The sequence below is a fragment of the Martes martes genome (genome assembly GCF_963455335.1).
Source record: "Martes martes genome assembly, chromosome: 4".
Classification (NCBI taxonomy): domain Eukaryota; kingdom Metazoa; phylum Chordata; class Mammalia; order Carnivora; family Mustelidae; genus Martes; species Martes martes.
In genome coordinates this window covers 127,846,563-127,861,095 of record NC_137891.1, presented here as the reverse complement: position 1 = coordinate 127,861,095, position 14,533 = coordinate 127,846,563, and the positions used below count along the sequence as shown (strand labels likewise).

At 34.9% G+C, this 14,533-nt stretch overlaps 1 protein-coding gene across 1 annotated transcript in view; it reads right to left on the bottom strand.

Annotated features, from left to right (window-relative positions):
- PIGK (phosphatidylinositol glycan anchor biosynthesis class K) overlaps positions 1–14,533 on the bottom strand; it is a 121,138-nt gene that overhangs the window by 57,031 nt on the left and 49,574 nt on the right. The window contains exon 9 of the mRNA XM_080801555.1: positions 12,574–12,746. Coding sequence (XP_080657681.1) covers positions 12,574–12,746 — 173 coding nt within the window. The remainder of the gene's footprint in view (positions 1–12,573; positions 12,747–14,533) is intronic.

Genomic DNA, 14,533 nt, shown 5'->3' with positions numbered 1-14,533 from the left:
CCATAAAGCTCATTAGTACCTACCTTAGTACCTTATAGCAAAAGTGCAAAAGTGCAAAAGACTATCCTATAGCATGCAGTCCTTAAGTCACCTAACAGAAAGGTGTTAGGTTCTTACCCCCTCTCAACATACACACACTTAATATTCATATATTTGGTATAAGAATAAACATTTAGAGGAGCCTGGGTGGCTCAGTGGGTTAAAGCCTCTGCCTTCAGCTCAGGTCATGATCCCAGGGTCCTGGAATGGAGCCCTGCATCGGGCTCTCTGCTCAGCAGGGAGCCTGCTTCCTCCTCTCTCTCTGTCTGCTTCTCTGACTACTTGTGATCTCTGTCAAATAAATAAATAAAATCTTAAAAAAAAAAAGAATAAACATTTTAAAAAATTAGATATACTAATTTTAATACAACTCAGCTTAAACTGCTTACCAAGTATCTGAATCTCTATTATTCATACCCATTAAACTAGGTACACTACTACTCAGTGTGAAGCAAAGTAATTCTCAGCCAGCATCCACACTTACGATCATGTGACAAATTCACATATTCTGAGATCATATCCTTTGAACTCTTCTATTTCATTAATTTTCATTTGTTTTCACTTTTGAGAAATCATACTAGAAAACATCAATTAACATTAGAAGCTGATCCCATAAGAAGAAGAACAAAGAAAGACTCTTAATATTGAAGTTAAAATGAGGTTGATCAATCTCACTGAAAAAAAATTCTGTAACAATATGTGTGCTTTCTTTGGCATAAATGCTTTCAGAATAACACGTGACAATTTCACAGACAAAGAAAGGACAAAGTCCAGACTATCACTGAGTATGACAGGAAGTTTATATACCTGAATCTCAAACAAAAATGGAGAAATAACAGAACTAGTCAATGTTAGATAGATTAATGTTGTCTGCAGCTCAAATGAAAATTATTAATGTTTGTTTCATGAAGAAACAATACACTCCCTTTCTCACATAAATATTTAATTACTATTTATACTACCAAGACAAAATCAAATGTTTTCCATTTCCTATTTTTTATTTTTATGAGAAATTAATTTTGAAATCAGCATTTTTTATTACCTGCTACCTTACAGGAATTTATCTACTAAATATATAGAAAATGCATACATACATACATACATATATACACATGCACACAAATAGTTTAGGGGTGCCTGGGTAGCTTAGTCAGTTAAGTGTCCACTCAGGTCACGATCTCAGGGAGATCGTGAGACGGAGTCCCATGTCAGGCTCTACACTGGGCATGGAGCCTGGTTAAGATTCTCTCTTTCCCTTTCCCTCTATCCACTCCCTCTAAAAAATGAACAAAGAAAAATATACTTTAAATAACATTTATTATATTAGTTTAATAAAAACATAAATGATCTTCCTTACAGTTTTTAGGTACATTTTTTGCTTTATTTTAAAAAATAATTATGAAATCTCTAATTACTAATTAATTACCCCTGAGAAAATAATAATATTCTAATAAATTTAATAGCCATGCCCCAAAATTGCTATCAGTTATGAAGAATATTGCTGGCAAAAAACTCACGGCCCCGGTTCTTTACCACGTTCATTTTCCCCACACAGTAAAATCTGTACAGTTTAACACTAACATTATCATATCAGAATGAATGTTCTAAAAGACTGATAGGATACAACGAGCTAATATTTACAAGATAATTATTGTTAAGATAAAAATACAATGAAATAAGCATAAAGTACTGAAATAGAGGTTTTTTTTTTTTTTTAATCAATTACAGGGGTGCCTGGGTGGCTCAGTCAGTTAAGCGTCTGCCTTTAACCGGGGTCATGATCTCAGGTCCTAGGATCCAGCCCCGCATCAGGCTCCTTGTTCAGTGGGGAACCTGCTTCTCCCTCTCCCTCTGCCTGCTCTCCCCCTGCTTGTGCTCCCTCTCCCTCTCTCTCTCTTTCTGTGTCAAATAAATAAATAAAATATTTTTAAAAAATCAATTACATAAATATGGGAAGACCAAGCTAACAATAATTCCTGCCAATGAGCAATATGTAGCATGCCTGATAAAAATATAAACCAAACCATACAAACAGTGCTCTATAGTACACCAAATAAAGATGATAACAATCCCACTTTACCTTCTGCACTGGAAGAGAGACATCAGTATGGCTGCCCTGAGTTTTACATGCTGTACTCTTAAAAAAGGCACTAACAAAGTATGCTCGTTTTTATATACATTATCCCCAATTTTCACAATAACTCTGGAGGGAGAGAGTAGATCTCCTTTTCAGAGATAAAATACCTGAGTTTCAGAGAGATTAAATAATGTGCCTGAAGACAAAAGCAGAGAACTAAACCAGAATTTGAATGCAAGTCCATTCACCTCCATACTCTTTCTGCTACATCAGTTTGCCTTAAAGGTTCCTTCTAGCATTAGAAGGTACAATTGGCAATACTTCACCTGTAGAATACTTGAAGACCAGGTAACAAGGCATACCATAATTTCAATAAAAATGGCAATTTCTGAAATGGGGATCACAGATTTATATTATTAATATAAATGTCTTCTGCCTCTTGCTTTTACCTAATAGCCACAACCCTAAAGTGTTATATATAAAACAATTTTTAAAATATTGAATCCAGTTTTCCCCACTGATCATTATAAATAAAAACTGCTTTATCTCTATTACTAATTAATCATAACTGATCTTCAAATACACCTTAAGATTTTTTATGATCCCTCAATTTCTTAAAGAATTTCTTTTCTTTTTTCTTTTTTAAGATTTTATTTATTTATTCGACAGACAGAGATCACAAGTAGGCAGAGAGAGAGGAGGAAACAGGCTCCCTGCTGAGCAGAGAGCCGGATGTGGGCTAGATCCCAGGATACTGAGATCATGACCTGAGCTGAAGGCAGAGTCTTTAACTCACTGAGCCAACCAGGCGCCCCTTAAAGAATTTCTTGATAAAGTATTTAATCATATACTAGAAATATGCCAGAAGAGTAGCAATTCAAAAAGATCTTTTATTTACCTATTTTTTAAAAATTCAATGTTATTAAAGCAAGACAACTTACATATAGAGAAAATTTTTATCATCCTTTTTTTTAACCTGAAATTCAATATCAAGTTTTTTCTCCTGTCACTGGTATGAAGAAACAATATCATAATTTATTTGAAGATAAAAACTACCCCAATCTTCAGCATTAAAGAAACAAAACTGTTCTATATGCACACACATGTAATTCTGCTGCCATCTTCTGGTAAAAAACAAATTCCCAATTTTCCATAGTACTCCAAATAAGAAACCCACAGTTATAAAATAAGTACTTTCTAGTACTAGATTAATAAAAGTAGAATAGATAATTTTTGCAAATGGCCAAAAATACATTAAAAATAGAATTCTAGCAATAATTCTTATCAATATTTGTGGTATGTTCTCTCACTAATGTGTAACACTTATTAAGCACTTTATTATATTTGAGCACAGAACTAAGAACTTTATAAGAAAAATAAAAATTAACTCTCTTAATAACCTTATAAAGTGGAGTTATTATTCCCATTAACAGATAAGGAAATTGAGAATCAAAGAATTCATGTGGTCTGTCCACAGTACACATAGGACAAATGTTCTAAATTCAGGAGCTGACTGATTCCAATGAATTGACTGGAATTTGGTTATTATGCTATAATATCCTCTATTCAGACAACAGACATTAAGTTGATTTAACTCGTTTAAGACTCTAAAGCTTAATTTAGTGAAATAGAGCAATAATATTACAATTCATAAGGAGACCAAGAGAGTTGCAGAACATAGAATCAAAGAGTTAAACCTTTAAGGTCCCACAATCTACTTTCCCAAAGTAATTCATAACCTTATTCCCTAGCCAGCCTGACAGATTAAGTTCTAATGTTCTATTTTATTTTATCTCATTTTTATTTTTTAGATTATTTATTTATTTATCTATTTGAGAGTGAGGGAAAGAGAGAGCAGCATGAGTAGAGAACACGAGTATAGGGAGAAGCAGGCTTCCCACTGAGCAGAGAGCCCTTTGTGGGGCTCAATCCCAGGACCCTGAGATCATGACCGGAGCCGAAGACAGACACTTAACTGACTAAGCTACCCAGGAGCCCCTAATGTTCTATTTTATAAATGATACCATATCATTTTAAAATTTACATTTTTTAAGTTCCAAATGTTTAGTGTTTAGTGTTTAAATTAAAATTTAGTGTTTAAATTAAATTAAAATTAACTTTGTTTTGATCAGTTTTAAACATTAATAAACATTAGTTGGAAATTAGTATCCCTAGGAAACATAATATTTACTAATTTCTATTCAGAGAAGTTTTATTTACACAAAGGGATACAATACTATATTCTGCTATATACCTATACACCAGTTTCTTAAAAGTCATAAACCAACTTAATGGATGTTTTTGTTTAATTATAGGTAGTCAAATAAATTGCTTAAAAAAAAACTGTCCATGGAATGATCAACATATTATTTAAAACTATAACAATAGGGGCACCTGGGTGGCTCAGTGGGTTAAGCCTCTGCCTTTGGCTCAAGTCATGATCTCGGGGTCCTGGGATCAAGCCCACATTGGGAGGCAGGGAGCCTGCTTCCTCCTCTCTCTCTGCCTGCCTCTCTGACTACTTGTGATCTCTGTCTGTCAAATAAATAAATAAAATCTTAAAAAAATAAATAAATAAAATAAAATTATAACAATAAAAACATTAATGTATGCAAACTAATAAGAAGGATAATTAAATTATCAGTTTTGTCTTTATAAATCAAATAATCACATCTAATTTATGCTCTCAAATTGTAACTTAATGAGTTCCTGAATGACTGTAGTGACTAACAACTATAAATAACAATATAAAATAAATGGGCAAATAAGATGCTTAGGATAATATAGAATCGTATTAATGACTAAGTTAATCACTTTGAAAAAATATACTGGTATGCAGAATGGCGGAAAGAAATCCTGTCAACTACTGCTTGAACCATTTTGATAAACCTATGGTTCCTAAGGTTTCATAATCATCTTATAATTTCTATGAACAATATTCAGTGAATTGTTTGATCACAAAGTTTCACATTCTTGTCTATTTTGCCCAGCTCCAAAACAGATGACTCTACTAAATATGTATATTTAAATTTTCATTTGATTTCTTAGTAAACATAATAGAGACTAGAATTCATGTAATATAAGAAATACTAAAATAGGTCTTTTATATTTCCACATAAATTTTGGAATCATTTTGTCAATCTCTACAAAAAAGCCTGCTAGAATTTTGACTGGGTTTGATTTGATCAACACCCAAATTCAATGAGATTCCAGAATATAGTCAATATAAAATTTAATTAGGGCGCCTGGGTAGCCCAGTTGGTTAAGCATCTACCTTCGGATCAGGTTGGGATTGATCACACATCAGGCTCCCTACTCAGCTGGGAATCTGCTTTTCCCTCTGCCCCCTCCCCTGCTCGTGTTTTCCCTCTCTCTCAAAAATAAATAAACAAACAAACAAATAAATTTTTAAATATAAAAATTGTACTTCTGTAGTTAAACAACAAATGAAAAGTAAATTTTTAAAATATCACTTAAAACAGCATCAGAAACAAAGACAGCTAGGAATAAATTTAATGAAAGGAAACATCTACACAGAAACTGTTAAACAATACAGACAGAAACTACAGGAATTCTAAATAAATGTAGAGGTATGTTTAGGGATCAGAGGATTCAATATTATTAAGGTATCCACACTCATCAAATTAATATAGAGTCAATCCAATCCCAAACAAAATCTTAGCAGTTGTTTTTTTTTTTTTTTTTTAAGAAACTGACAAATCTGGGTGGCTCAGTAGGTTAAACATCCAACTCTTGGGCACCTGGATGGCTCAGTGGGTTAAGCCTCTGCCTTCGGCTTAGGTCATGATCTCAGGGTCCTAGGATGGAGGCCCACATCCGGCTCTCTGCTCAGCAGGAAGCCTGCTACCCCCTCTCTCTCTGCTGCCTCTCTGCCTACTTGCAGTCTCTCTCTCTCTGTCAAATAAATAAATAAAATATTTTTTAAAAAAGCCAACTCTTGACTTCGGCTCAGGTCGAGATTGAGCCCTGCATTGGGCTCTGCTCTGGGCATGGCCTGCTTTAGATTCTTTCTCTCCCTCTCCTTCTGTCCTTCCCCCACTCCCTTACAAATAAGAAAATTTACATGGAAACACAAAGGATCTAGAATAGTCAAAAGAACCTTGAAAAACTGGTTGTATGGTATATATAAACTGATGTCAAAACTTAGTGTAAAGATACAACAGAATAGAGCCTAGAAATAGACTCACATATATGGTGATCAAGTGACTTTTTACAAAGGTGCCAATATAATCCAATAAGGAATTCAATCTTTTCAATACATGGTGCTGGAATAACTGGATATACATATGGAAAAAATGAACTCAACTCCTGCTTAACACTCCACTCGAAACTTAAAAGTAAAGCATAGCCTAAACATAAAAGCTAATACTATAAAACTTCTAGAAGACAATAAAATAAAGTCTTTGTGACCTTGAATTAGATTAAGAATCCTTGCCTGAAGGACATTAAGCATAAAAGAAAATATCGATAAATGAACTTCATCAACATTAAATCTCTTGTTCTTCAAAAAATATTAAGGATAGAAAAGGAAAGACAAAGACTAAGAAAAACATTTGCAATTCATATATCTGACAAAAGAACTTGTATCCAAAATGTGCAAAGAAATATTATAATTAGGAAGAAAGCAAATACCCAATTTTTCGAAACTGAGCAGACTTGAACAGACACTTCGTGAAAAAATGAATTACTAATAAGCACATGGAATGATGCTCAACATCCTCAGTCATTAGGGACATGCAAATTAAAATCATAATGATATTTCTACATCCCTACCAGAAGAGTTAAAATTAAAAAGACAATACCATGTATAATTAAGAATGTTGAACAGTATTTGTGGGAATGCAAAATGGTACAGAGACTAATGGAAAATAGTTTGAAAGTTTCTTAGAAAGTTAAGCATGTTCTACCGTATGACCCAGCAAACCTACTGAGGGGTACTTCATTCAAGTAAAATGAAAACTTATGTTTGTATGTAATTGTTTATAGTGGCTTTATTTATAATTGCCAAAAACTGGTGGGCGAAAACAAACGTCTTTCAACTGGTGAATGGCTAACCTGAATCCCATCTATCTGTAGTCTGTGTTCCTCTTTATTGCTGAAGAGCATATAGCAATAAAGAGGAACACAAACTACTGACACATGTGACAACAGGGATGAACCTGAAATCCATTATGCTAATACAAGAAGCCAGACTCAAAAGGGTACGGAATATGATTCCATCTATATGACAGTTTGGAAAAGGTAAAACCATGGGAATAGAGAAGAGATCAGTGGTTTCCAGGGATATGAGTAAGGGCAGAAAGGGGCATAAGGAAATTTCCTGTGGTGATGGATGAGCAAGGCGATTATCTAGCTGTATACATTTGCCAAAACTCAGAACTATAGACTAAAAAGGGTGATTTTACTGTAAATAAATTATACCTCAATTTTTAAAAATTCAAAACAGTTATTTTCAACAGTTGAACAAACTACAACTGCACACAATATAAATGAATTCCAAAAACATAGTTTTAGGAAAAGAATCAAAACATAATGTTTAGGAATACATGCTTAGGTGATATAAAATGAAAAGCAAGAAAGTAAATTCCATAAAAGTTAGGACAGTGGTTAACTTTGATAGGGAGTGAGAGGACAGAGATTGGGAAGGGCACAGAGGTTTGGGAGCTTCCAGCATTATTCTACTTCTTTTTCTGGTGGTTACATGAGAAGTAGAGTTTTGTGAAAATCCATTGAGCTATCATTTATATTTTATATGTTTTAAAAAGAAAGCAAGCCAAATAGCTCAAGGTAAATTATAAGAGAATAAAATAAAAATATGTAGTTCTTAGAAGTATGAGGCATTCCTAGATACATATCTTGGCTCCACCGTTTGTTAGATGTGTCACATTAGGCAGATTTCCTAACCTTTCTCAGCCACAGTTTACTCATTTACAAAATGAGGAAATTATATCTGCCTCATAAAGTTATCATGTGAATTAAAATGAGATTAATATAAAGAATATCTATCTGCCTAGCTCTCAAGACCCTTTTGGGGGACTTACACACATAAGGTGCGTTCCCCAGAAGCCCCGATTTTGTGTCATACGACCCCACTACTGCCCAGCTGGACCAAAAATGGATACCTGACCCAAGCTGGCTAATGATGATGCCTCCAGGAAGCCTGGAATCGGAAATAAGCAAGTTCATTGTCTATCTGCACTTTATCATCAACAGAAGAGATATAAATCTCTAGAGCAGTGGTGTATACACATTCTGCCCCACAAACGGCCAGAGCAGCAGAGAAAGAAAAGACTAAAACAACAGGGAGATGGAGAAAGTGCTGCCTCTGCTTCTGACTGACACTGGTTCCTATTTCCAGGCCCTTCTTGGGGTCAGTCCCTGGGATCCATAACACACAGAATTATCTGTGTAACAAATATCCTTAAGGAAATAACATAGCTCAGACTGGATCCCATTATTTACAACTCAACAATCCCAGCTAATATGTCATATAAAGCATGAAAACATAGAAAGGGCTCAAAATATTATGACTGTGGCAGCAACTGTCTGATCTTTGATCTACCCGAGGTGGGGACTTGTTTAACAAGCCCTTGAAAGAGGCCTGTTCTGGTGTTCAAAACATAAACTGACCTTGAGGAGGCCATACTCTACCCTTCTGTTGGAGGTCTGTAAGAAATCTGTAAGAAAAAAGTCCAGTCTCAAATTTCCTGCTAGACTCAAAAAATTTCGATTGCTAAAGACTGCCTCAAAAGAGAAGGAAATTCTAGTATAACAATAAAATTACAGCAACAAAACATTCATAAATAGAATCAAGTGCCCAAATTTAGAGCCTAAAGCAAAAGTCAGACTAGGTAAGTTTTCATCTAACCAACCATGATAAAAGTTCAATCTTTACAGTTAATACTGTCCTGGATTCCCTTTTTTCTTGGGCAATGCCTACCGAACTTAGATTTCTACATTTTGTAACACTAAAATGTGCCTATCTTTTAACATCCACAAGTCGGGGGCTCTTTCCTCCATACATTAAGGGCACAAAACTGGTAATCTGAGTAATGCTAACATGGACTTATCACTAGATTCTAAAAAGCCCAACTCCTTCAGGAGCACAGGCTATTGTCTACCTACTTATCAAAAGCCAATCTATGTATACTCAAATGAAGCACTGTAGAATCAAGTTACATAAGTGAAACTTCCTGCAATCAATCCTTATTTTCTGCCATCTGTTCTTGCAAACAAATTAATCACACAACTACAAAGACACCTGCAGAAACAAAGTGTTGTCATTAACTTCATGACTGTACCTTACTCAATATCTGTTTCAGAAGACACATAACAATATCATATCATAACGTCAATTTCATGTATAAGTAAGGTTCCCCATCATATCTGAGTTTAGTCTAGTATACTCTTGTATGCAAAATATGAAATATGAACAGTCTGAATGAACCAACTCCATTGTTTTCCTAACATGTAAATGGTAGTATTTTTAAAAGCATAACTGCCAATTTTAGTAATAGTGACTATATTGACATTTTTAACCTAAGATCTGAAAAACACATATATCTTCTAATTTTCTTTCTTTTGGTTTTTTTTTTTTTATTTGACAGAGAGAGAGATCACGAGCAGGCACAGAAGCAGGCAGAGAGGCAGGCAGAGAGAGGGGGAAGCAGGCCCACTACTGAGCAGAGAGCCCGATGCGGGACTCGATCCCAAGACCCTGAGATCATGACCTGAGCTGAAGGCAGAGGCTTAACCCACTTAGCCACCCAGGCGCCCCAAACCCATAATTTTCTTAATAAAATATTTTTGTGGTATCTGGCCTCTCATGAATGTAATTCTCTAAACAAATATCTGATTGCCATTTTATTTGCATATACATACCACCTACATACAACACTGATAGCATCCACTTAAAAATTCCTGAATCATGCTGGAAAGTTAATTCTCTTAAATTAACTGGATAACTTATACCAGTGATCTTGAAACCATCTGTACACAATATTCTAAATAAAATTTATTTATAAACACTAGAGGGTGCTATAATTCAACTATGCCTGGTGTCTGGCTCTGATGCTCAAAATTTTCTCCTCGATTAAAGATAAATTAAGATAATTTTCAGCACCAACAGTTTCTTCTCTGGAACTAATACATGCAGATAATTTATGAGACAAAATTCCACTCTTCCAGAATATATAATGAAACCCATCAGATTCCACTGAAATCATTTCTTATGTATACTTACTGCATATTTAATATTGTGTTAAAAGGAGAGAACAGAAAATAAGTCAGAAGAAGTATAAAGATGGTCCCAGCCTTTTAAAGTAAATTAATGCAATGTTTAGATGGCTAAGAGAAGGTATATCTTACAATTTCATAGGCTTAAATTCAAGGAAAATTACAAAATAAAATTGGTAAAAGACATTTCAATTTTATTTTATTTTTATTTTTTTTTTAATGTTTGTTTTTTTTTTTAATTTTTTTTATTTTAATAAACATATAATGTATTTTTATCCCCAGGGGTACAGGTCTGTGAATCGTCTGGTTTACACATTTCACAGCACTCATCATAGCACATACCCTCCCCAATGTCCATTTCCCCACCACCCTCTCCCATCCCCCTTCCCCCCCGCAACCCTCAGTCTGTTTCTTGAGATTGAGTCTTTTATGGTTTGTCTAAGACATTTCAATTTTAGTTGCTAAGTATTAAATTAGGTTTAGCTACTTTACAAGGGCAATCTGAAATTCAGTATTTAAAATAACAAATAAGGGGCACCTAGGTGGCCCAGTTGGTTAAGCATCTGCCTTCAGCTCAGGTCATGATCTCAGGGTCCTGGGATCAAGCTCAGTGGAGAGTCTGCTTCTCCCTCTCCCTCTGCCTCCTACCTCCTGTTCATGCTCTGTCTCTCTCTCTCAAATAAATAAATAAAATCTTAAGAAATAAAATATAATAAAATAAATAAAACTGATATTGCTGTAGAATGTCATCTGATGTCTTAAAAAAAAATTCTGAAGCCAATAGCTATAGGAAATGGAAAAGAAAAGGTCCAAGGCTTTGAATATCCAGAATAGAATGATTAATAATAATATCAACTTTAAATCTTCAAAAAAGATGCATTTTGTGCTAGTTTTTTTATCTCTAAAACATTTATAAGCTCATTGTGTACACAAGTCTTTGAAATTTTCAAAAGTGAGAGTAATTTATGTTGCCAGTTACCAGTCCAGAAAAGCTCATAAGAGTATGAGTTTCTAATAGATAGCATTAGATAATCACAAATAACACAGTTTACTGCTGGTAAAATACATCATCTATTTCAAGAAAGAGGCTATAAAATGAGACACTATTGAAACCTAACAAAGTATTTTGCCTTTAAAAATGTCTACAGGAGAAAAATATAAATGAAACATTACACATATTTCTAAAATTCACATACCCCAAATCAATTAATTTTTCTCAATCTCCCTTTCTCCTGGTTTTGCACTCTCTCATACACATCTATACACACATCTACATATGTGTGCATGCACACACATTCACTGCACACTCACATCATCTACTCCCCAAGAGAGGAGTATTTGGCATATACCTCCCATCCCTTCCCTAATGAATTACCAAGAGCCCCCAAATAAAGCAGAAACAGTGGCACCTGTTGATGAGAGGGTCACTCCAAATTTACAATAGCTCCAGATAAATTGTTCCAGATTGACAGAATATAAAACTAGAGAAAAGCCAGAGATACCACTGACCCAGGCTCATAAACCACCCAGACTGTTAGGAACCAAAGTACATGGCAGTCAGAGAAGTAACCAGATTGCTGGAACCCATAGAAATTCTGAACATGGAAGCACTGTTTTATAGTCTGAAATACGTACTTGAAATACGACTTTTGGCACTCGCTTCCCTTTTTATGTTTATCTGCCTTACATCTGCTGGATTCCTAGGGCCCTTGTTACACTCTAAATGCCCAGCTGCCAACTTCCCAATTCAATGTCACTTCAGGTAACCCCTTCTACTGCAATAGGTCAAAGCATATACACTCATTAGAGTATTAATGTTTGAAACATTCACATATCTGCCCTTTCATGAAGGTCTTCTGAACTATTACACATACCTCCACTAATGAAAAGTATGGCTCTCAGCCAGTTACAAAGAAAGTTTTAAGCCTTCTGAGCATGCCTCAAATCACTACTATGAACATTGTATTTTGGAACTACAACATAATCCTAATCATGATCATAGCTTCCCCCTAATATTTATAGCTTTTGCCCATAAACCTGAAAAGCGTAGGGCCCACATAAAATGAAGATTGGGTAGAAATGTGTAGTTTTATTAAGAAACACCAACTTTCATCTCAACATTATGTAACATCATGTTACATAAAAATTTATAAATCATGAGACTAGAATATTCTAAGAAAATAATAATTCAAGATGAATACCTGCTTTCCATGATTTCTAAATCTCGTTGCAAACTTATAGTCTCTGTTGTAATTTCCACTTTCCGTACACTTCCAAAAAAATCAGTTATCAGGACATTTTTAGGATCCCTCTGAAAAAGGTCAGTGCGATGTCCAGGGGTAGACACACAGAGACTTCTAGGACATACCTGAAACTGAAAAACACATATATAACAATGATAAATACACACATATACATACAACTTTTATCAATTCAATAACACAGTATAGTAGACTGTAGTGTATTTTTTTAATGATTTATTTATCTATGAGAGAGAGAGAGTGAGTGAGTGAGTGAGTAGGGGAAGGGGCAGAGGGAGAGGTAGAGAATCCTAAGCAGACTCCCCACCAAGCATGGAGCCCAAGATGGTGCACAATCCCATGACCCCAAGATCCTGACCTAAACCAAAACTAGGATGAGATGCTCGACTGACTAACCCACCCAGGCACCCTGACTATAGAGTATTTTTAAAGCGCTCCCAATCTAAAGAAGCTATTGATTTTAAAGATTAAAGTTTCCTTGCTACAGTAGTACTTGATATTCTAAGAAAGCTATACAGACATTAGAGCAGGTGACAAAAAGGGAAGCAGACCAGGGAGGGGGAAAAAACATGCATTTTTTTGGATCATATGCTACAAAATATATTTTGAACTTTTAAATTTACCAAGAATTTATATGTAACACTATGAAAAGAGTTGCTTTTTTTCTGCATCTACATTCATCACAGTGAGCGGCAAATTTCTTAGTATAGCCATAATGAAAATAAATCCAAAGCACCTCCAGACACTCTAGTCCTCAAAGAATATAGCCTGAAAAAACACAACTTCACACAGATCTCACACAGGTCTCATGAAAATGTCTATGTTAATCATATCCCCGATATTCCACTTCAGTGAACTACCAGGGATAAACATGTACTCATTCACTCAGCAAAGCAGATAAAACATCTACTACGTATTATTTCATACTGTTATCTTCCACAAAGGATACAAAAGTTGACAGAACATGGTCCTATCTTCAAGGCCTTAAGTCAAGTCAGAGATGAATAAACATAGAGAGATAGGGGGAAAAAGGTGACAGGTTCTACTTCAGAAAAGGATAAACTTCTCATAGTCTGAGGATAAGAAAAAAGAAAGAGTGGGATTTAAGCTACATTCTGAAGGAAAAGGGAGATTACAGATGGGAAATAACATTCTTAAGGAGCAGCTGCAAAGATGCGTAAGGCAAATAACCTAGTTTGGCAAAAGCACAGGATATACGAAGAAAACCATGACAAGACTGCAGTAAGGGCCTACGGCCCACAGTACTTGCCCACCTATGGAGACAAGATGATATGCACAGATAATTACCAATATGATGGGAGATGGGAGGGGAAGGGCAGAGCAGCTAGAATTTATGAAACTAGTGATCCAAGCACTGCGTGAAGCAATTTATAGATACTCTGATTTAAACTACTAATAACTGTGAGGTATATTAAGATTATTATCTCTACTTCAAACTAAAGCTCAAAAAGATTAAGTCACTGGCCTAATATCACAATACCTTCCTGATTTAGGAAAACAATAAAAGGAAATACAAAGAAGAGATCAGAATATAAAGAAGCAGTGAAGGCAAAAAGGATGAGGACAGAGTAAAATGCCAAACTTACTTCAGAAAGGGAAATGCCAAACAGGAAGGACAATACAGATTAAAGGTTGAAGAAACACAGTAAAAGATAAAACAAAATACACAAAGATTGAAGTCCTATGTATACTGAAGGCATTCCTGTATGAGCCAGCAACTTGGTGGCTCATGCACCAGTAGGAAAAGCATAAACAAATGAGCTTGGGAATAAGATAAAAAGTATTATCTTCTCTGCTGCTAAAATGAGTATACTTCCACTTTCTATGAAGTTATTCTTCCTTCAAGATTTTTTATCCTATCAATATGATTTCTTTAGCC